The 22,501-nt window shown below is 40.5% G+C and overlaps 1 protein-coding gene across 2 annotated transcripts; it reads left to right on the forward strand.

Moving 5' to 3' along the window:
* The first annotated feature begins 451 nt into the window (after positions 1-451).
* On the forward strand, positions 452-20,634 carry PLEKHH3 (pleckstrin homology, MyTH4 and FERM domain containing H3). Of its 2 annotated transcripts, XM_032237420.1 has the most exons (11): positions 452-839; positions 10,174-10,232; positions 11,770-11,855; positions 11,959-12,153; positions 12,471-12,628; positions 13,717-13,825; positions 14,208-14,505; positions 16,859-17,066; positions 17,309-17,524; positions 18,923-19,149; positions 20,359-20,634. In XM_032237420.1, exons 1-9 carry the CDS (start codon positions 693-695, stop codon positions 17,315-17,317), a joined length of 1,269 nt encoding a protein of 422 aa, XP_032093311.1. In that variant the 5' UTR covers positions 452-692; the 3' UTR covers positions 17,318-17,524; positions 18,923-19,149; positions 20,359-20,634. The 2 variants fall into 2 exon arrangements, with proteins under 2 accessions (XP_032093311.1, XP_032093310.1); XM_032237419.1 differs by lacking the exon at positions 17,309-17,524.
* Positions 20,635-22,501: the final 1,867 nt, after the last annotated feature.

Raw genomic sequence — 22,501 nt, forward strand, 5'->3', positions numbered from 1 at the left:
AAGAGCCAGCATTACCGTACTTGACCTGCAGTAATTCTCACAAACGCTAGTCGAAAATATATTTGGCCAGTCTGAGTCTCAGTAGATGGTGAAGACTGCCCCAGTGATTTAAGAATGATGCCTTTTATTGTCCCGGGTTTCCTACTGCCCTGCAAAGTTTCAGATCTCTTGGTACCCGTTCCCATTCCCGCCCTCAGCTTTCCATTCTCCGAGAAATAAATACTACACCATCCTGTTCCAGTGACGCTTTTGGTAACATACTTTATGCTTTTCATGAAGCATTTCAATGTTGGCAGCCAACTACAACTTCGTTTCCAGCCAAAGGAACGAGGAAAGAGAACGCTCCCGGAGTGACTGACCGGCCGTCCCTTCCCGGCCAAGCCAGCCCACGTGATGAAATATACCGCCGCCGCCGCCCCCCCCCCCCCCCCCGGAAAGGGTGGCACTTTCTTGGGCAACCGGCAGGGCCTTGCCGTGCCCCTCCCCCGCTCCTGGACTGGGCGGAGAGAGCGGTGGCGGGGCAAGAGCCCGGTTAAGCAAGCTGAGCAGACGGCTAGTTCAAGGCGCCAAAAGCTTTCTCTAAGCTCTCTCCTAAGCGCGCCCTGGGCGCCTCAACCAACCCAGCCCAATCCTTCCTTCCTTTTCCTTCCTTCCTTCCTGCCCTGCTTTTACTGCGCAGACCCAAGCTACGGATGCCGTTCCCCGGCGGCTTATGGTGGCTGCTGTGCTGCAGGCAAGGTTTCACCTTGCTGCGACGTGACTACTGTGAGGCAAGCAAGGGGGTGGCCGGAGAGGAAGAAGTTGAAGAATCCTTTGAATTACGCATGCAAGGCGATGAGGTGAGCTGTGCGCGGGCGGGAGGAACATCAGAACTTCGTTCCATTCTTTTGGGAATTCTATCAAGAGCTAGAAGGAAAAACTATGATTTTTGTGGTCTGGGAAGAAAATGCGTGCCTCGATGTGTTCCACACCCCTCTGCTGGGGATTCAAAAGATCTTATGCAAATACTAACGATGCAATAATAAAAAGAGAGTAAAGTGGTCATTGGAAATTTTTCCGGTTTGGAAGGTCTTCTGATACCACTAAGTATCAATTTAGAACGTGCTCACTGACTGGATCAGTCAGATTAAATGTGGGCCAACATTCTTCTTCGATTGCTTTATTTTAAAGAGTTGCAAAGGAACATGCCTTGATGTTGCCTTTCTAGTCTGGTGTCCTTCAAAGCTACTGGCATTGCAGTATAGCTGTCATTAATAAGATACGTTTATATGTTCAGATTCATTGTTGGAAGAAATGATATTATTCTGGTGGAGGAGTTCTATCTTTTGTTGTTAGTTTAATTCTCCTATTTTTCCCCCTTTTAATTTGATTGATTTTCTCAGTGTTAATCCACAAGGATTCTATTATATTTCGGTAGCTAACTGATTTCCTTCTAATGTATATAACAGATAAATTGAGAATTTTAAGGGCTGAAATCAGGTTTGGATTATCCATGAATGGATTTATCCACAAGTGTGTACATTCTCCATTTTCAAACTGCTCTAGATAAGTCAAATTAACCTCAAAGTGGGGAACCTGGGAGCTTCTAGGGGTTGCTGTATGGTAACTCCCATCACACATCAAAATGGACTATGCTGACTGAAGCTGTTACAACAGCAAAATCTACAACAGCAAAATGTTCTTCACCTTTCAATCGAATTGCAGGAGTGGTATGCTGACCTAGGTGAGCAGAAAAAATATGTTTCCTCATATTTATGCAATGCATGTGCCATGAGTTATATAGGACAAGCTGTTGTCTTGGATGCTTGGAATTTCTTCCTTGTTTCCTTTTAATTACGACAGAGAGTCAAAGAGTGATGGAGAACAAGGCTGTGTGTTGATTGGCATGAACAACTAACATATAGAGCCCATCAAAATGTTACAAAAGTGTTCACAGTAGGGCCTTCAGGTCTCTCACCCCATATTTTGTTCTGCTGTTCTTTTCCCCTTAAGAAGCAGAAAGAAAATTCCTCTGCCACCGCCATTTGAATCTGGTCATTCCCTTCAAAAAAAGTAGCCAAGTTAGCAAGGTGAACTGTTTCTTCCATTCTTATTTACCAACTTTCTGCATAGGTATGCAAACAAGTATTTCTTGCGCTCTTTAAAGCAGTCACATCTTTTTCTAGAGTTCTTTTCTAGAGTTACAAACAGATGTTATATTTGCCCTCTGCTCCAAACTGGATTTTGGGAATCAAGTACAAAACATATAACTGTGTATTTCCAGAAATTACATTCAGGTTTTCTTGGCAACTGCAAGAGACAGTTAGATTTTCATAGATACTTTCTACCTACTTAACATTGGCTTTACAGCATATCTAAATCTTTCTCATTCCAATCAAGTTCAGATTGCTGAGCTCTGGTTCAAATGAAACTATGTTTTAAAGGCATGATGATGCCTATACTAGGGCAGAAAATTTTCAGTCCCCAAGGAAATATTTCCTTTGTCTGGATAATCTTTTTCATGGCGTCACTTCTTGGCACAGTAAAAAGGCCAAGCTGTCCTCTCTGACAAAACTAAATTGAGGTGTGGGTGGCTGGCCGGAGGACTGGCTAGTTTTAAATCCCCAAGGGATCTTTAAAAAGTTCAGTTTAATTCAGAGCTCAGATGTGCTGGATTCATTTCTTTTCCGGGAGTTTCTCTCTCAAGCTTTCTTTCTTAGGTTAAAAAAAAGGATCGTCAAGATGAACGAGACATAACATGTTGAGGCAGTTCAGTATAGCTGCTAGAAGAAACTAGCCTAGAGTTCTTTTGTTTTCTACAAATCTGCTATTAGAATTCCCAAAAGTCGGAGGAAAAAAACCCACCTGGTTTTGGATTTTGGATTTGGATTTATTAGACATTTATAGGCCGCCCTTTTCCCTGAGGGGACTCAGGGCGGCTTACAATCAAAAAGGAAGGGGAGTGTAGGACAATACAAAGGAAATGTGCACAAAAATAAATTAGACAGTAAAACTCAACATTCACTCAGCATTCGGGAGGGGCAAAAATAAGATTATCCCCAGGCCTGACGGGCTAGCCAGTTCTTGAGGGCTGTGCGGAAGGCCTGGACGGTGGTGAGGGTACGAATCTCCACGGGGAGATTGTTCCATAGTGTCGGAGCTGCAACAGAGAAGGCTCTCCTCCGAGTAGTCGCCAGTCGGCACTGACTGGCGGATGGAATACGGAGGAGGCCAACTCTATGCGATCTGATGGAACGCAGGGAGGTAATTGGCAGAAGGCGGTCTCTCAAATAGCCAGATCCACTACCATGGAGCGCTTTATAGGTGGTGAGAAGGACCTTGAAGTGCACCCGGAGATCAACAGGTAGCCAGTGCAGCTCACGGAGGATCGGTGTTATGTGGGCGAACCGTGGTGCGCCCACGATCACTCGCGCGGCCGCATTCTGGACTAGCTGAAGTCTTCGGATGCTCTTCAAGGGCAGCCCCATGTAGAGCACATTACAGTATTCCAGCCTGGAGATCACAAGGGCTCGAGTGACTGTTGTGAGGGCCTCCCGATTCAGGTAGGGCCGCAACTGGCGCACCAGGCGAACCTGGGCAAATGCCCCCCTGGTCACAGCTGAGAGATGGTGGTCAAAAGTTAGCTGTGGGCCCAGGAGGACTCCCAAGTTGCAGGCCCTTTCTGAGGGGTGTAAGTTTTGTCCCCCCAGCCTGAGTGATGGTATGTTGGTCAAATTTTTGGGAGGGAAACACAACAGCCACTCGGTCTTGTCTGGGTTGAGTATCAGCTTGTTTGCTCTCATCCAGTCTTTAACGGCTTCCAGACCCCGGTTCATCACGTCCACCGCTTCATTGAGTTGGCACGGGGCGGACAGATACAACTGTGTATCGTCCGCATATTGGTGGTATTTTATCCCGTGCCTTCGGATGATCTCGCCCAGCGGTTTCATGTAAATGTTAAATAGTAGGGGGGATAAGACCGACCCCTGTGGCACCCCATAAGTTAGGGGTCTCAGGGACGATCTCTGCCCCCCCACCAACACCGACTGCGACCTGTCCGAGAGATAGGAGGAGAACCACCGCAAGACAGTGCCGCCCACCCCTGTCTCCCGCAGTCGTCGCAGAAGGATACCATGGTCGATGGTATCGAAAGCCGCTGAGAGGTCCAGGAGAACTAGGATGGAAGCATGGCCTCCATCCCTAGCTCTCCAGAGATCATCAGTCAATGCGACCAAAGCGGTTTCTGTGCTGTAACCGGGTCTGAAGCCAGACTGGAAGGGGTCAAGATAGTTAGCTTCCTCCAAGGTACGCTGAAGCTGGAGAGCCACCACCTTCTCAACAACCTTCCCTACAAAGGTGAGGTTGGAGACTGGACGATAGTTATTAAGAACAGCTGGATCCAGAGACGGTTTCTTCAGGAGGGGTCTTACCACCGCTGTCTTGAGTGCGGTGGGAAAGTTTCAGAGAATCATCTGCCTGGTGGGTAATAACCTTGACCGGCCAGCCTATCCCCCTACATTTAGCTGCATAACAGAGTTGCCCCCTTTCACTTTCCCCCTTACTCCCCAATCATCAATTAAGAGAAATTATGAAACTATATTTTGATGACAAGTTGGGGATGGGGGACAAAGATGGCCCTGTGCTAAAAGTATGCTACAGGGAAGTGCCAAGTGGTTGGTGGGGTATTCCGGTACCAGTTATTTTTGGAACATTTCCTCAACCACACATTGTCTTGCAGAAGCCGAGGAGCATTTTCTGCTTAATCCTTCTGAGCGAGAATATGGGAAGCATACGGAATCAATTAAAAGAAAAGGATAACAAATGTTCCAAACCTAGTCTATACCCACCACAACTATGGGATTATTCTGAGAATTGAGAATCTTGACAAGGCCCATATCAGGGGTAAAACGAGGAGTGATTCTAGATAAGCTCCCAATCCATCCTCCTATTTCCAAGTGATCAAATAGAAAATTGTGGGAATCAACAGCCCTCTTTCATTCTTCCTTGATATGAAAGGAAAAGATTACCTTTGAAACTACCATTTTGATTTCGCTCCAAGACCCTCTGATAAGACTTTGTTCCCCCATAAATTGCTCTGTTTTAAAATCAATGACTGGCTGAGGATTACAGGAATAGCATCTAGAGGTGTGATGGCGAACCTATGGCATGCGTGCCAAAGGTGGCACACAAAGCCCTCTCTGTGGGCATGCTCGCCATCGCCAACTGCTCTTCTGCTCTTTGAGTTTCTGGGGCTCCGGAGTGCGCACATGCATTCCGTTTTGGACACTCGGTGCCGAAAAGGTTTGCCATCACTGATCCAGAGTGTATGATAAATGCCAAATTAAAGAAATCTGATTTTAAATTCATAGCTACTGCATCTTCTGGTGCATCTAGGCTGAATTGAATATGCAATAATTCAAAAATCTCTTTTTTTGCTACTTCTGAATCTTTTGCCAGGTTAATAAAAAGATTCTGAATATTTCTTCCTCCGTAGCAAGCTTATTTTATAAACCTCTATAACTACCCCTCGGTTATCTTTTTTGACTTCTAAATTATATGCTCATACTGTGCTATCTGAGGATGATTTTTGCATGAAGCTACTAGGATCTTCTTGTAAACGGGAACTTGACACTTGTCAGGTTGAGATCAGAAACTGAAATCAGTTACCGTATATACTCGAGTATAGGCCGACCCGAATATAAGCCGAGGCACCTAATTTTACCACAAAAAACTGGAAAAGTTATTGACTCGAGTATAAGCCTAGGGTGGGAAATGCAGCAGCTACCGGTAAATTTCAAAAATAAAAATAGATACCAATAATGTTTTTGAATATTTATTTCAAAGAAAAACAGTAAACTAGCGGTGTATTTAATGAAATACTTCACTCACCTCATGATGCTGATGTCCCGCTGTGATGATGATGTCCCGTGCAGCCGCGGGAGCGATGTCCCGCCTCCTATGACACACGGCACAGTGATTCCTATCATTGGATCACTGTACCAGAGGAGGTGGGACATCGCTATGTGGCTGCTTGCCATAACAAGGAGGAGGTGGGACATCGTTGCAGAGCGGCAGGAGGGGGAGGAAGGGGAATCGTAAGACAGCCCTGCATTACATTAGAACGTGAGGAGGGGGGATGGTGCGGTGCGCGCTGCGCGGCAAACTGACACAGAGGGAGGGGAAACTCACAGGGGCACTGGGCCATTCACGAGTGTCACCCAGCGGCATGGCCCCACCCCTTTTTCTCCTCCATTTCGGGCAAATTTTTCACTGACTCGAGTATAAGCCGAGGCGGCTTTTTTCAGCCCAAAAAGTGGGCTGAAAAACTAGGCTTATACTCGAGTATATACAGTATGCAGTGGTTGTCAACTAGGCATGCTGAACTATTGTCCACTCAGAGGGCATCTGCCATGCTTGAGATAGGATAGATCATTGGCTCAAACCCCACATTTGGGGGGTGGGGAGCAGAAAGCAGAACTGAAAGATGGAGCAAATGGAAACAAAGATTCTTAATCAGAAAACAGAAACTTGGAAATACATTGACGTGTATATGCTATTTCAACCAATACTAATTGCTTAAAAGGGCAGCTTTTTTTTTTTTTTTTTTTTTTTTTTTTTGGTACTTTGGAAGCTATTGTACCCTTGGAAAATTTCTTCCTGCCATTGTTTCCATTGTAGAAAGGCAATACTCTATAAATCGTTAACATTTGAGGTTTTCAGTCATTTTTACTTAAATTTTATGTTCTAGCTACGTGATATAATTGGAGGATTTTTCCCCCCGTGATAAATAGAAGTTCTTGGATTTTACATCCCATAGAATTCTACTTGACAATTCTACCAAACAAAATTAGTGTTGTGGTATTGCATACAATTATGTAAATGTAGCCTTTATCTAGACTCAGGAGCAACTCTCCCACTTGATCTCCTTGTTCTATATTTATTGATAGTTTTGCTCACTACTGATTTTTTTTTAAAAAAAGTACATTCATCTCAGTATTCCACATACAGTCTTTACTTAAATTTAAATGCACTATTTTCGTTCCACTTTTCCTGTGTAAAAATTCCAAATAAGGAGAATATTGATTTGAGGCCGAATGATGTCTATTTTAATTTCCTGCTCATTTTTTAAAAAAATCCTATGATTGACTAGTTTTTCAACAGAAGTCCTGTTGAAAAGAGAAGTTCAAGAGAAGTTAAGGTATTTTAAAAATAAACATTTTTACACCGTAAGTTTTTATTACCGATAATCAATTTTCTACCCTGGTTCACTAAAACCCTTTGCCATGGGAATTTGGATAAGCTGCTCTGAATTTTATAAATCAGAATTCGCAACTGTAATAGAATGGCTAAGCCTGTGATGAGGCGTTTCTTTCTCTTAAGCCTTTTTGTCTCCACATCTCCTATAGCAGCTTGTCAGCTCCTGTTGTCACTTCTTTGTCTCTGGAACTTCACCTGTTATGTCACCTCCTACCTTTGTTGTAGGAGAGAAGTAGGGCTCTCATAATCAGTGCTGACTTTCTGGCGAGTTAATGATAAAAATACAAGAAAGCAGCATGATTTCATAACCTCCTGGCCATGTAACCTAGAGGTTTGTGTGTAAAAAAGATTCGTCCCCTTTTTCCTTCCTTGAGACCAATCCCATTAAATACAAACAAAATCAAATTTAACTTTTTAAAAAAAAAATATTAAAAATATAACATGCACACTCTCTTTAACTTCAAATATAAAAATGCAACTATTCATTGCTGTTAAAGATAAATAACAGCTGTTCGGGTATCAATGCTGTGGTCACCAATTTAAAAGTTACAAAGAAAATAAAGGGCTCCCAGTGGACCATCAGATGGTACTGGATTGTTATAAATTGCACATTCTCTCCTTTTCTAGCTATTTTTTGGTGCAATACTATGTCAAGCCTGATGTCCCCAGTACAAATAAGGAAGCTGAATGTGTAACATCAGCCATTTGTCTATGTCAGGCTGGACATGATGATATTTATTTTATTTATAATCTGTATGCAACCAAGAGTCATGCCTTGAAAGGTGGATTGTATGTCAGAGCCTGAGAAAATGTGTATTGTATATCTGAGTTGGCAGCTTGTGCAGGCGACAGCCCCAAACAATAAATATACTTTTGTCAGGCAGGTATCTTCATTTAGGTAAGAACTGAGCAATGGCTGTTTTACCAATGGGCATGAGCTTTATCTATTTATTTTCAGTATTGTTGAGAAAACCACACATAGAGAAAGAGTTGCAATCAAATAATGGCAGTGGCAAGGATGAGAAAACTGCTCAGCAAGCAATCAGATTTTTCCTCATCCACTCTTTTCCTGCCACACATTGTGTCATTCTCTGAGTATCTCAGAGGTATGATCCATATCATTCATTGTTTTAATGAAAATCAGTAGAACGTCCTAAAGATTTAAAGTTTCATATTTCTCTTCTTAATTGATGGGAATTAAATTCCAGATAAGTTACTGTACATTTCTGGCTTTTTTTTAGAGATACCAAATTTTAATAGGATACAATGCTATACTCTTGATTTTGATTCACTGTTATAAAAGTGAAGAATTGTAAAGTTGTACATATTCAGCATTACTGAAATGTCAGATTTGTTTTGGTCCACTTACAAATTACAAATTCAGTAATTAATTCAAACAAAGGTAGCCTTGTTAATCCATGAATGTTTGGATGTGCTTTGCTTTTTTCAGTGTCTTTTTCGCTCATGATAATAAGGACACTTACATCATGCCTGTTTTCAAAAGTGCATCTTTCTATTCATCCTCACTATTTTTCCCCTACTTTCCTTCCCTACATGTGCATGTAATTGTCAATAGTAATGCATGCCATTCTTTCTCATCCAGAATGAAAATATTGAAAATCAGTTAGATGGCATTAACAGTCGCAAGCTCTATGGTGTCTCGGTGTTCTGGGGAACTGAAACATGAGAATTGTGGCGGAGAAATGTGAAAAGCACTATATAACTGCAAAAAACTAAGTTTCAACCAAAAACATCATTTAAGAGTATAAAATGCTTTATAGTCTTTACTAAGTGCCTCAGACATAATTTAAACCATATTTTATAGTTTATAATCCATCCATATCTTGGTGCAATTTTTAGAAATGAGTTATGAGGGAGAAATTAATTTTTGCAATTGTTTCCTAAATATTTTTATTTTTTTCAGTTCTGATGTTGCTTAATCTTTCCATGCTCTGTTGATGGTTGCTAGTCTCCTTGCCTTACAGGATTATGATGATCTATGCCAACTTGGGCCAAGTTACAACAGGTGTTAAAATGGCACAGGACAGTTGGTGTCCTGTCCATTACTCGATACCTGTTGCAGTAGCCCCCTACTTTTCGCCATCCAGTTTGACTTTATATATAGTCTCTCTCTCTCCCCCCCCCTTCTCTCATTCTCTCTCTCCCTTCCTTCCTCCCTCTCTCTCTCTTCCCCTCCCTGCAGCTTACAACAAATCCAGCATCATTTTTTTTTATTTGGGGCACCTTTGTGGGGACTGTGTACAAAGTGTATGAAGTTTTAGATCCCATAGTTCCACCAAACTATCACAACTGAATCTCAAACTTGCTTACAATTTTTGCCAACATTAGGGAATTTGCATGAATTAGTTGCCTGAGACTATAGTTTCCTGTCTTCTGTTAGGACTTGTCTGCTTCCCCCACCCTCCCTTTGCAGGGGAAGGGAGCTTTGGCTACAATAGGATTTTTTTATTTTTTTTTTGGTTGTCTTACCCAATAGAGTGCTTGTGCAATTCTGAAGAGTCTGCAGCCCAACACTGAGGTCGGCTGAGGATACAGGAACTTGTTCAGCTGCTGCAGCTTGCAGGATGTGAGAAGGTTGATTAGCCAGGCTCTGGCTTGGGAGGGGCAATAGTGCAGGCTAGGCAGCCTGGAAAGGTGCAAATTAATAATTTACTTCCTTGTAGGGTTGGGAGGCGTCATGCCTGTATGAATGTTATTTATGTGTTCTCATTTTCTGTTTAACCTCTTACTTTTGAATACATAAAGGATGAAATTACAGGATAGCGTAGTATCTATCTTGGAATTCTAATTTCTAAGTCTTCCAAGGTGTTTTCTGCTCTCATTTTTCTTAAATCTAACTCTCATGCCTCTGAATGAATCCTGATGACATTCTTCTTTTTTCTCTTTCCCTCTCTCTATTCACCCCATTTTTCCCAGGACTCTACCTTGCAAGTGAACCTCACTCAACCCAGTCGTGCTAGCAGTTGCTCTGAAAGGTGAGCATAAAAGAGTTGTATAAGAGGCAGTGGGAAACTGGCATTGCAGTGGGGGAGATGCTGTGCTTTTGGGGAAGAATGCTACATGTTAGCCAGAGTCATATTTCTGGCTATTGTTCTCCTAAAAGAAAGGGAGATTCTTAACATTCTAAAATATTAAACTTCCCCTTTAAAACTTCCCCTATTGCAGACCAGAAACTTCATATCCCTCCTTTCCCTATGGTTTTCCTCTTGAGAAAGGTTTCATCTTCAGGCTTCCAGCTGACACTTTGTTAAACTGAGAAGCAAAAAGAGGAGAAAGAAATAAAAAGCATAATGTTCATGATTACTTCGCACTTTAGGGTACAACCCTAGTATTGGGTATAATTCCCAAGTCTCCCCTAAGACCAAATTAATACCTTCCAAGTGCATCTGCTCTGTTCCGTCCTAATGTTTTCCGTTTATTCTCGGCTGGAAAGCCAAAAAATCCATGGAAAGAATTCTGCCTGGTGACCCACACATCTCCCACTCTGCTTCAGAGCTAATAGTTCCCAGCTGGGATCAGGCATAGCCAGGCAGGAAGTAACTATTTGGGCGAGTGATTCTTGCTTCTTATCTGTTGCCAAGGTGGGTCTGGGAAAAAGGAGAGGGAAACAGAAGTTTCTTTTGTGAGGCTGAGGCCACTAGAATTCTGCTCCAGGAGGTTGCTGGGAGAAAGGGACAGGGGGAGCAGGATAGAAGCAGGGGGATGTGAGAGGGAAGGACATAAGAAGAACCTGGGAATGTACTTAATTATTACTTGAGCTGCAAAGCCTAATTGTGATACTAGGACATTTAGGTAATTGTGGTAATAGAAATAGAAAAATAGTCGATAATGCCACGAACACCTGCAGAGGCGAATTTGCTTATCTGCAGTAATTTGTGGGGTTGGACTATCTGGAATTTGCTATAAAGAATCATGAATAGAGAGGAGAAGGAGAAGGAGGCATTCTTTTCTCTTTCTTCTCCCCCCCACTTTCTCCGATGCGCAAATGCCAAGACCTCTCTCTGTATCTCTTCCCCGCTCATCTCAGGCAATCCAGCCAGCATCCTTTCCTCAGCTGAGCTCCTTCGTTTCCCAAATTCTTGGCAGCTCTTCTGTATAAACAGCTTATTTTTAGTCTGAGGTTAACAGTGCAAAATCTCAGACCAGTTTCCCAGAACTATGGAAGAAAAGGGATTTTGGGGGCGGGGGCAATATTCTTCCTTTTTCCTTATAAAAAAAGAGGGAGACTTGGGAATTATACCCCAATATGTATGTGACTGGGTAATACAGTGCTGCTGTTATGGCTTAAAATCTGGCTGTAATCAGTGGAGGCTCCTGATCCATCCAATGAAAATCCATAGAGTGAGATAGATAACATCAGGATCCCAGCAAATTGGATTTTTTTGGAGCAAGGAGTGGGGGGAGTGAAAGAGATAGGTCTACTCTTAAGGAAAGATCAATTAGCCTCCTTTCATATGTATTAGTGTAAGTCTGGCTGATGTCTGTTGCTTCTTCTCTGTTTGCTTTCTTCAGGTCTTTGCCGGTGACTGAAGAGACACACAGTCTTATCTCAGAGAACTGTGGAAGGATGCAACATGAACCTGATGCTATTGTGAAAGGTGGGAGCTTAGATTTGTTTCTCTCCTCCACTGCCCTTTCAAATTAAAAAAAAAATCTAATGGTTTTAAAGCTGAAGGGACTCAGCTTTTTTCCATCTTCCAGGTTGGCTGCAGAGAGAGGTCCGAGGAGGTATTAAAACTCCCTGGCTGCGTCCTCGCAAATACTGGTTTGTGTTGACAGAGGATTCTCTGGACTACTACAGCGGGTGTGATGTGAGTGCCCAACGCCTTGGATCCCTTGTTCTCACCAGCCTCTGCTCTGTGCTCTGGCCTGACAAGCAAACCTATAAGGAAACAGGTAAAGATTGTCGGCTTTTGCATTGTTAAACTATTTTGTGCTCAGCTTTAATACCATTGTAGTTTCTTTGTGGCAACAGGAATGAATGATTTCAGCAAAGGCTTGTTTTTTTAGTGTTCTTACTAAGCTATGGTCAGCCACTAACATATCCATAGTCCATAGATTTATTTAAGAAGTATTTTTAATTTTTACCCCCTTTTTGCGAAGTGAAAATATAACCCACACATTTTAAGAAAGTAGGTCAAAATTCTTTATACTTATCTATGATTATCTTCATGTTAATTATATATGAGTACTTCTCTCTCCCGTTCCTGCAGGCTACTGGGCAGTGACAGTTTTTGGCAGAAAGCACTGCTACCGACTGTATACAGAACACTTAAATGAAGCTGTACACTGGGTTTGTGCTTTGCAGAAGGTTATCATCAGCAAGGCCCCTTTGCAAACCCCCACACAGCTCCTCATGCGTGACATTGAGGTGAGGAACCAAATGAGCACAAGGACATGCCGTTGGGAGTAGGAGTGGGGGCGTGGTTAAATAGCAATAGGGATCTGGGAGAGAATTTTGGCAGAAATAGGCAAGGGAAACATGCAACGATATTTCTTTGAAGTGGGGACAGAAAAAGATAATCCTATGCAATGTTTTGAGTGGGCCAAGAATTCAATTCTTTATGGTTAAATTGGTAACTTTGATTTCAGTGTCATTTTAAGTGCATCAAAATGTTTTTATGTTTACTTTTTAAAACCACATGGCAGTGAACAGATCTTGTTCAAAAAGGTGCTATGAATATTCATTAAATTCAATTTCAGTTAGTTATTTGTAAGTGTAAAGATACAGATAGTCCTCAACTTATGACCACAACAGTTGCTAAGTGAGTTTTGCCCCATTTTACAACATTTGCAACATTTCTTCCCACCACTGTTCCGTGAATCATTGCAGCTGTTACGTTAGTAACACGGTTGTTAAGTCAATCTGGCTTCCGCATTAACTTTGTTTGTGAAAAGGGGATCACATGACCTTGGGACACTGCAAGTATCATAAATATGAACCTGTCACCAAGTTCCTGGATTTTGATCACATGGCCATGAGGCTGCTTCAATGATCATAAATGTGAAAAATAATCATAAATCACTTTTTCAGTTCTGTTGTAACTTCGAATAGTCACTAAATGAATAAACTGAGGACTACTTGTATTTCTGTTATTTAATTTCAATTCATCTCCATTGTACATATGCATTACGCATTCTATTGTACATATGCATTACGCATTCCTTCTAAGATTTCCATTATAAAATACAGATGAAGATTGGAAGGTTTTTGAAGCCTCTGCATCACAGATAATGCAATTACTGAAGTGTCATGCCCTTTACAAAAATAACAGCTATCTTAGCATGTTCTGCTTAGGAAGGTGCTATGTTGGAATGTGGCAACTCCAGAGATTGGGCCCCAGTTCTAAGAATGATGAAGGTTCATAAAGAACCTAGTGTTAATTTTAGTAATCTTAATTAGTAGAAATATAGATTAGATCTCTCTCTTCCCCCCACATTTTCTTCTCTCTATTGCAGGAGAACCACAACAGCCCAGAAATCTTGGATCAAATTTATCGCAATAATCCCATCCTATGTTATACAGCTGGCCCAATTTATGCACCTCTTCTGCCCTTCCCTTATGCAGGTGGGTAGGGTTTCTTGGCTAGTAATCAGAATCCTTAACTTATTGACTTCATTATTTGCTATGTGCTAAAGTTGTGTTGCTTATGGTTTTTCAGGAGCATGGCCTTGAGGGACCCTCCAAAACTCACCACCCACTAAAATTTAAGATGCCAGAAAAGGAACATTGTTAAATATTTTAAAAAATTATTATATCAACTGTGTTGAATTTAAATGAAAATAAATCCCATACTCAATATTTAAAGTACTTGACCTAAATACAAACTGTGTGCATGAAATATACCAGTTCTCTCCCTACAGAGAAAATGAGAGCAAGGGCTTAAATAGATCTTAAATATTGTTTTCTTATCTTCTTCTCCTCACACAAACCTTGCCCAATTTCGCAGCTCAGGGTGGCCAAGGCTATGCAGGACTTCGTGATGAAGCCGTCAAACTTTTCCATTCACTACAACAGCTTGAAGAATTGCGAGATCCAATCCTTCTCATGCAGGGGGTGCTGCAAACTTGCCATGACCTTCCAGCCCTGGTGGATGAAATATTCTGTCAACTGGTGAAACAGACAACAGAGCCCCCTAATCCAGGGGCACCCAAAGATTTGCGCTATTGGCAGCTGCTTGTGTGCATGAGCTACACGTTTATACCTTCTGTGCCTATACTCTGCTATTTGCATCTGCATCTGCAGCGGTGAGCCAGGGAAATGGGAAACATTGTAAAACATGCCTAATGCAGAAATGGAAACTTGGGAATTCCACCTGTTGAGGAATTATAACTCCTAGCATCCTTCATCATTAGCACTTTGCTAGTTGGTGCTGCTGGTAGCTGTAGTTCAGCCACAGTTGGATGGCCATGAGTTCCCATTCTTAGTGAAATCCTTTGGTCACAAACTATGGTCTGAATGCAGACCAACTGGCAAAAACTATTTCACCCAATCTGAGGGAAATGAAAGAGGCGGGGGAGTGTCTGTGTTCAACATCCTTCCTTGTTCTATATGCAGGAGCTCTTATTCACAAGGGTGTGAATAAAGATCCCTCCCTTTTTAATGTGTTCAGAGACAATATAGTTCCAGTTTGCCAATACATTTCCATTAGGACTGCTTATGGCCTAGTAGGCAGGAAGTGGATTAGAAAGATAATTCATTTGACATATTTAAGCAATGTGCAAAGCAGACCTTTAGAAGGATTTTTTTTCTAGATGCAGTATTCTTCACATATCTATTTCTTTATTCTTCAGTTTGATTCAGAATGTTTAATGAACAATATTTGAAAAACAGCTTCAGTCCAGCAGGAGCCTCTAAAACCCTGAAACTCTCCACCTAAAACCTTCCAAACAATTTCATGCGTTAGTAATTTTTTGAATTTCTTAAAATTTTGTTCAAAAAGTTAAAATACAAATTCCCAAAAAATAACAAGCAACCCCCAAAAAAACCCCAAAATGGACAGAACATTAAAAATGTGCATTAAAAGGGACAAAAAAAACCCCAAAATGGACAGAACATTAAAAATGTGCATTAAAAGGGACAAAAAACAAAATTTATGATTATTATCCCCTCTGATTACTGACAAATATATTGCAACAACCCTAGTTTTTCCCTCTCGTGAAGCAGGCCCATAGTCTAAAAAATTCCTACATCTATTTACTATAGGTAAAAACAAAATAGTTAACAGGTAAATCAACAGCAAAATTAAATTTCAAAGCCCTTTGTTAACAATCTGTAATTGTACTCAGGATCAAATATCTTAATAATAAAACTTTCCCTTAAGATTTTTAGTGGAAGTTTTCCCAATAATATCTTATTTTCCAATAAGCTAAACCTCTGCTGTAAATATTTCCACCACATCCATTGTTGAACCAGTCTCACTGTGAACCAAGGTATAAAGCCTTTTATTAGTTTTTGTGTGGTTAGATATAATAAATCCATTTTCAAAAATCAATCCATCTTCCCAGAAAAATCTCATCCAAATTATTTAACACTATGATATGATAAATTCATCTTAACAGAATCCAGTTGATTCAGTCATCAAATTTGCCAATTGTAAATCTGTAAAATCCAGATGATCTTCAAATTTCTGCAACAGGCCTCCTGCTTTCCAGCCAAACTGCTCCTTCTTCAGATCTGTCAGCATAAACTTAGATTCTAGTCCATCCATTTGTTTGTCTGGCTTGGAAGGGTATTCTCTTTAGGTTTATTTAATTGCAGGTAATTTTATTAAGCTTTTAACCAAAGGTTTTGAAGTTGTAGGTTAAAAAAACTTTTTTTTTCTGTGAAGATGGCCCATCAGGCTTTATCTTTAACTTGGTGCATTATTTGCATTTTTAATATAAGGCAGATTCTCTTGTATTTGAACTTATACAACAGCAGAAAACAAATTCTTTCAAAAACAAAAAGGATAAATTTTCTGCAACAAAACAGAACATTGAAGAAAAAAAAAAGAAAAGGAAAAGTTCCATCATAAATTTAAAAAGAAAAAAAATCTGTAGCAAAATCCCATATAGATGTGAATCCAATCTGGTCGGTTTACTCAGAAAGTTGTCAGTTAGGTTCATAATAAAAGCCAAAGTAGCTCAGAGTAGAAATCAAAAACAGTAAAGCAAGGAAGGAAATTTAACATTAAAATCCAGCAGACGATTAAAAATAAATCAGCCTTCAACCAGTCAATTAACTTTGAAAAATAAGAAAACAATAACACTTTGAAATGTGCTGTTAAAAGGTGTGCTTAAAAAGCAAATAGCTAAAAGAAAGATGAAAAGCAGAACTCTGCAACTGCCCCTACTAGGAATTGCAATCTCCGGGATTCCTCTTCCCAAGAGAGTCCATGGTCATCCAAGATTGATCTTAGATCATTCCTAGCTGTTCCCATATGATCTGGCAGTCAAGGTACCTGCTTTGGCAGCAAAATCGGTGGCTTATTGGCAGGAGAAGCAAATCCCCACCACCACCACCCAGCATGCCATCCTGGAGGGAAGTCAGTGCAGTATTCTTATTAAAGAAACTTAATGGAATCACTCACTTAATATCATATCTTCCCCGACCTAATAGGGTGGAGAAAATGTTTCCAAGATCACCGGTGACCCACTATGGACATTTAATCACACAAGCCCTGCACAAAAGCAAAGGGCAGGAGTGTGTGCCCTCCTTGGATGAGATTGCGACACTAATAGGAAGCCAGGAAATCCCACAGTCCACGCATTGTTCTGGCACTACTACCTGTTATGTGACCATCACATCTAATGCTACAGCCCAGAAGGTGAGAAGATTGCTTAATTGGTGGGATGCAAAAAAGGGTCTGATACTAGTAATATAACTTCTACCTCCTCTTAGAAATAGCAAGTTCTACAACTCTAGTTTCTTACCAACAGTGAAGAGTTAGTCTTATATAGAATCATTTAACTATGTAGTCTGGTAGAACAATTACATTTGGCTTCTTATTCTCCATATAAATTGCTAAATCAGTTTCTTCCTCCCCTTATCCCGTTTATCTTTCTTCAGCATGTTTGACACATGACGTTTGCAGCATTGAGTACTTTCCTACTGGACATTACTAGGCCTTTTGTCATTCCCCCCCTTTGTCACCTTATCCCAGGTGACTCAAGAACTGATGTTGCATTTGGGTGTGACCTGAATCCCCAACTTACTTATTTTCCACATGGAGAACTGGCAGCATAAGCAACCCTGTTCAAAGAATGTATTAAATAGTTTTATCAGGTATGGAAAAAAAATTCCCATTAAAAAATATGTGTGTCAGTTATAGCTAAATTGAAAGAAGGGATCAAGGGTTGACTGTGTTTATAATCTTGATGGGGGGGGGGAAATCAAAATCTAGAGCCTATCTGGCTGCAGCAACCATTATGCCATCAGACTGGCTTATATGAGGGACCACCTATTCCCAATTACATCCACCAATCCCATAAGATTCTTCAGAAGAGGTGTGATCTGGGTCCCATACATAAGGGATCCAGGAAGGGAAGCTTTTTACAGTTTGGTTGCAGATCTTGTGTAGGTTTTTATTTATCATTTTTATATTGTATTTTGTTTTTAAGAATTATTGGGCAACAGATAATGTATTGAGAGATAGTTGTATAAAATAGATGAAGGAATACATAAATAAGAGTAGCAATAGCACGTAGACTTATATAGCGCTTCACAGTGTTTTACAGACCTCTCTAAGTGGTTTACAGAGTCAGCATATTACCCCCAACAATCTGCAACCAACCATTTTACCTTCCTCGGAAGCAGAGATGGGTTGCTCTTGGTTTGGCCTGGATCGGGCAAACTGGTAGTGGCAGTGTTGGGAGGCTCCGCCCAAACACTTCTGTGCATGCGAAGAAGCGTTGCGCATGTGCAAGAGCAAACAGGTAGTAAAAAAAAATGGAAACCCACCACTACTCGAAAGGATGGAAAGCTGAATCAACCCTGAGGCTGGTGATATTCAAACTGCCAAATTGCAGGCAGCCAGCAGAAGTAACCTGCAGTACTGCATTGTGTACCTGCAGTACTCCACTGTGCCACTATGGCTCTTGTAGTATGCTTTTGCAAGGGAGAAGCCTCCCTTTGTCAAGTCGGGACAAAACTAAGCAAAATAAACATTCAAGTTTGCAAGACTTTAAAGCTGCAATTTGGAAACAGTGCATTCTATAAGTCAGAAATCCATATTGTTAACTTGGAAATATTAGGAAATAGTCACTCAAACTAAGGAGATTTCTATCCCTACCCCAATTTCTTACCTAAAGGTGTAGCTATGGTAGGCAGGCATTCTAGTTATGGTGGGCAGGCATTATAGTGGAAACTTAAGAAACTATGGTTTTTCAATGTGAGTTAAATCCTTTGCAACAGCCAGCAGTGTGCACTGTTTTTTACTGCTGGAGATAAGGTCATGAGAGGTAAAGCCCAAAGTGGAGAAATTTATTCCAAAATTAACATGCATTTTCTGCCGGTTTGTTGTTTCAGCCATATAAACTGTCTACCAGTAGTAGTATCTTCTATCTTTAAGGATACATTCAGAACTTTGCTATGCCTCTGCTTCAACCAGCTTTTTTGTATTAACCTGATTTATTCTTATGATACCTTCGCATCCTATAACTATATACTATTACCTATCTCCAGGATCTTTTTTGTTAGGGCACTGTCTGTTGGACTTCGGATCTTCTTTGGCCAAGCAGTAAGTAGAGAAGCAAGAACATCTACGCAGTGGTACCCTGAAGGCTATTTTTCTGATATGGGCCATCATGAACAATCAGAAGAAATGAAGTATGGGACAACTGAAGGTCATGGAAGCTTCTCTGAACAAGTCTGGAAAGTGATTAGCTCTGCCCTTTCCAGGGTATTCTCAGGTGAGTTACTCCATCTGGAGAATATGAAAATAGATTGGTACCAATTTGGACAAAGCCACTTATGTGAAAGGGCACATGGAAATATTTTAGGAGTCTGGTTAGGATCTTAATTAGGACTAAGAATTATTCTTCTTTCTATTAAGAATAGTTGATGCATATGAGAATTGTCCAGAGGCAATTTAGATAGTTGATTTCATTTTAATATCTTTGATGGTTGAGTTTTGCTTTAATTAATGTATTGCTGCAAACATTCACTGTTCCTCCACCTTTATACATAGTTAGCCAATGTATCTTTTTCCCCAACCCCTGAGTCAACTTGTTCTACTCCCAGGGGAATGCTAACCTTTAGGACTTTCAGGTGAGCTGCATAATATTCCAAAATATAATAGGCCCATATTGCTTAAGTGATGAAATTCCTGTCATTCACACTATGTACAGTAACCCAGCAGGGAAAGTCAAAAAAGCTTATTTGATTTTGAAATAATGCCAATCTATAACTGAAGTGCTGCTCTCGGTAAGTAGTTACAATCATATCCTTGCTGTATATTGAGACTATTACAGAAATTTGATACAGATGAATAAATGTAGGTGTACACATTATTTGTCCTAGTCTAACTTTTTTAAAAAAAATATGCTAATACTTTGTTAACAGTCTGTACATCTGTACATCAAGATGAAAGTCTGTTCAGTATGAGAAAAGGGGTCAATAACAAATGCAGGGGTGTTGACAGAAAGCTCTGCACTCCTGTACCATTCTAAGTCCAGCTGTATTAGTGTGTGACATTTGATTAATGCATGTTAAGTTTAACATAAAAGTGTAAGAACATGGTTGCTTGAACTCAGTGTATATATCTATAAACCCCATGTAGTTTGTTTAATATGGCAAAAAACCAAGTTGGTTTTACCCAACTTTGACAAATTTGAACAAAAAACATATTCTTACTAGGTTGCTGATTAGCTATGCATGCAGGTTGATTGAAGCAAGCTAAGTTCCACAGACAGTTGTGGTATTCAGAACATTTCTATATGTTCTGTGTCCTTAGCATTTCTCCAGCTTTTCTGACTGGAAGGATATATACCAAACCCTTCTTTAATTTTCTCTTTGTTTTGGGGTTGTTCAAGAAGCAGAAAGTATTTGGAAGGCAGTTATATGCCGGGAGGACCTTAGTGTTTATCTGACACCAAAGACCTGTTGTTTTCTTTTTTCAGATGAACAGTTCTGCAGCATCAACAGACAAGCATGTTCAACATCAAGAACTCCCAGAAATCACATGAACAGGGAAATATTCCCCAAAATGCCAGTGGTAGAATTTTGAGTTGACTCCTAGGTATCCTGGCAAATGTTTTGGATCAGCATATATTCTGGTCATTTGAAAAGAATAATAGTGATACTGTTTGCTCCTAAGGAGCTGATAATTATGTCTTCTATTCAGAGGAATTCTTTGTTTTCCACATCTGTTCTAATTAAATACTTTTTATACAAAATGTCTCCTTGTCTCCTGTGTAAAAAAAAAAAAAACCAGCTTTGTTGCAAAGAAAGCTGAAAAGTTTTACTCTTCATGCCCCTTTTCTTCATCTGGATGATACCTGGCGCACTATTCCTACTGACAGTCTACCAAACAATGGATAAAGAAACTAGCCAGAGCCATTATTTTCTTTCCTGTGGTTGTCTCTTAAGAATATATATTAAGGAATAAATAGCAATTATTTAGAGGTAGTCCTTGATTTAACTGTTTGAATAATGGTGCTAAACAGAGCGACTTACAACCCCTGCCCAAAGTTACAGGCACTGCAGCAGTCCTGTGTCATGTGAACAAAATTTGGGTGTTGGCAAGTCTTCCTGCCATTATGAATTGCATTCTGGACATTACATTTGAGAAGGAAAGCTGGTTTGTTGGCCTCTCAGCTTCCCTGCATATTAGGAGATTGTAGTCTCAATATAGGAAGTCCACATGGTGAGACAAACTATGAGAAGAGTGCTGTCCCAGCAGGATGGAAAGCACAGCATGGGCTTTTTCAGAGTAGGATAGTACTCAGGGCAGGCCATATGGGAGCTGGAGAGGTGCTGCAATGCAGGCTTGGCCTGCAGTAAGTATCCCAGTACCTTCCCCGCCACTGAAACACCCCTTCGTTCATTTGATGACCAATGAGAAGAGCAGGGATTGGGTTTGTTAAGGCAATCATGGGGCTCCCTTAATGACTGTCACAACATGTGATTAGTGGTGGTTCCATTATTGTAAGTGGGGGATTACCTGTAGCTTTATTGTGGAATATTGGTGATCAAGATATATTAAAAGGATGGCTATAATCTCTACACATTAAAGCTAAAGAATACCAACATATTTTTCCAAGCACTTGTACCTTCTTTATTAGATAGTCAACATCATAACCTATTTTCTAATCTTTCCATGGGAATCCAGAAATTATGAACATGTTTTAAAGGCAAAAAGAAAAAAATGCTTCTAAATGCTTGCAACTATTTTCCACATAAAGAGAAATAGCTTATACAATAAAAAATTGTTTTAAAAAACTGGTAACTTTCTTAAAATTAAGCCGTGTTCTGCTTTCCTGATCAACACAAAACTTTAAACCAGAATATACACTCTCCCAAATAGCAAGATAATGACTTTTCACAAAACCCGATATACACAATGCTATAATAAAGCATTATCTTTTTATTTTACTTTTCCCAAAAATTAGGCTAATGGCAATCTGGCTTCCAAAATTCTTTCCAAGCCTGCTCCATTTTAAATCACATGACTAGAAGAGAAGGGAGGGGCTTAAAAATAGCAAGGTCAGCAACATTCAGAAGCACTGCCCAATAGCCTCTCCCATAGATCATGTATCGGCTGAAATTTCTCCAGATTGTTTTTCTCCAGTGATTAAATTGCTTTGGCTTATTTTCTAATCTTTATTTAGCCAGATTCTCCCCTCATAGCAAATCTGGTCCCATTCTGTTTTTGGAAAACTATCCTGCGGAGAGTCCCAAACTTCTTCACATACTTTTCTTTCTGGCATTCCATTAGGCAGGAAAGCATAAAAAGGATATCCCTCCACCAACCCAGTCTACCTTAGGTTTTTCTGTCAGCTGTTGGTATTCTGGCTCTTAACAAGACTACAATGAGATCTGGGAGAAATATGGAATTGGTATAAAACTCCCTTCTCAAGACAGGATCAAATGAGGGCATTTACTTGCCACTTTCAGGGAGGAGAAAAGATGAGGGGAAATTAAGCAGAACTCTAAAAAGGAAAGAAAAAAAAGTATTAAAAATGGTCCCAACTACCAGATGATCACCTGAAAGTGACAAGGGCAATAGAAGGATTAATGACACAGGAGCAGAGCAGATTAACT

This window comes from Thamnophis elegans, chromosome Z (assembly GCF_009769535.1).
Source record: "Thamnophis elegans isolate rThaEle1 chromosome Z, rThaEle1.pri, whole genome shotgun sequence".
In the NCBI taxonomy this organism is placed as follows: domain Eukaryota; kingdom Metazoa; phylum Chordata; class Lepidosauria; order Squamata; family Colubridae; genus Thamnophis; species Thamnophis elegans.

Excerpts from the sequence above, each read along its gene's own strand:
- PLEKHH3 (XM_032237419.1), top strand. The coding sequence starts at position 693 with ATGCCGTTCCCCGGCGGCTTATGGTGGCTGCTGTGCTGCAGGCAAGGT. Across the intron at positions 840-10,173 it reads TACGCATGCAAGGCGATGAG|GACTCTACCTTGCAAGTGAA; the intron begins GTGAGCTGTGCG and ends CATTTTTCCCAG. Across the intron at positions 12,629-13,716 it reads TCCTCATGCGTGACATTGAG|GAGAACCACAACAGCCCAGA; the intron begins GTGAGGAACCAA and ends TCTCTATTGCAG.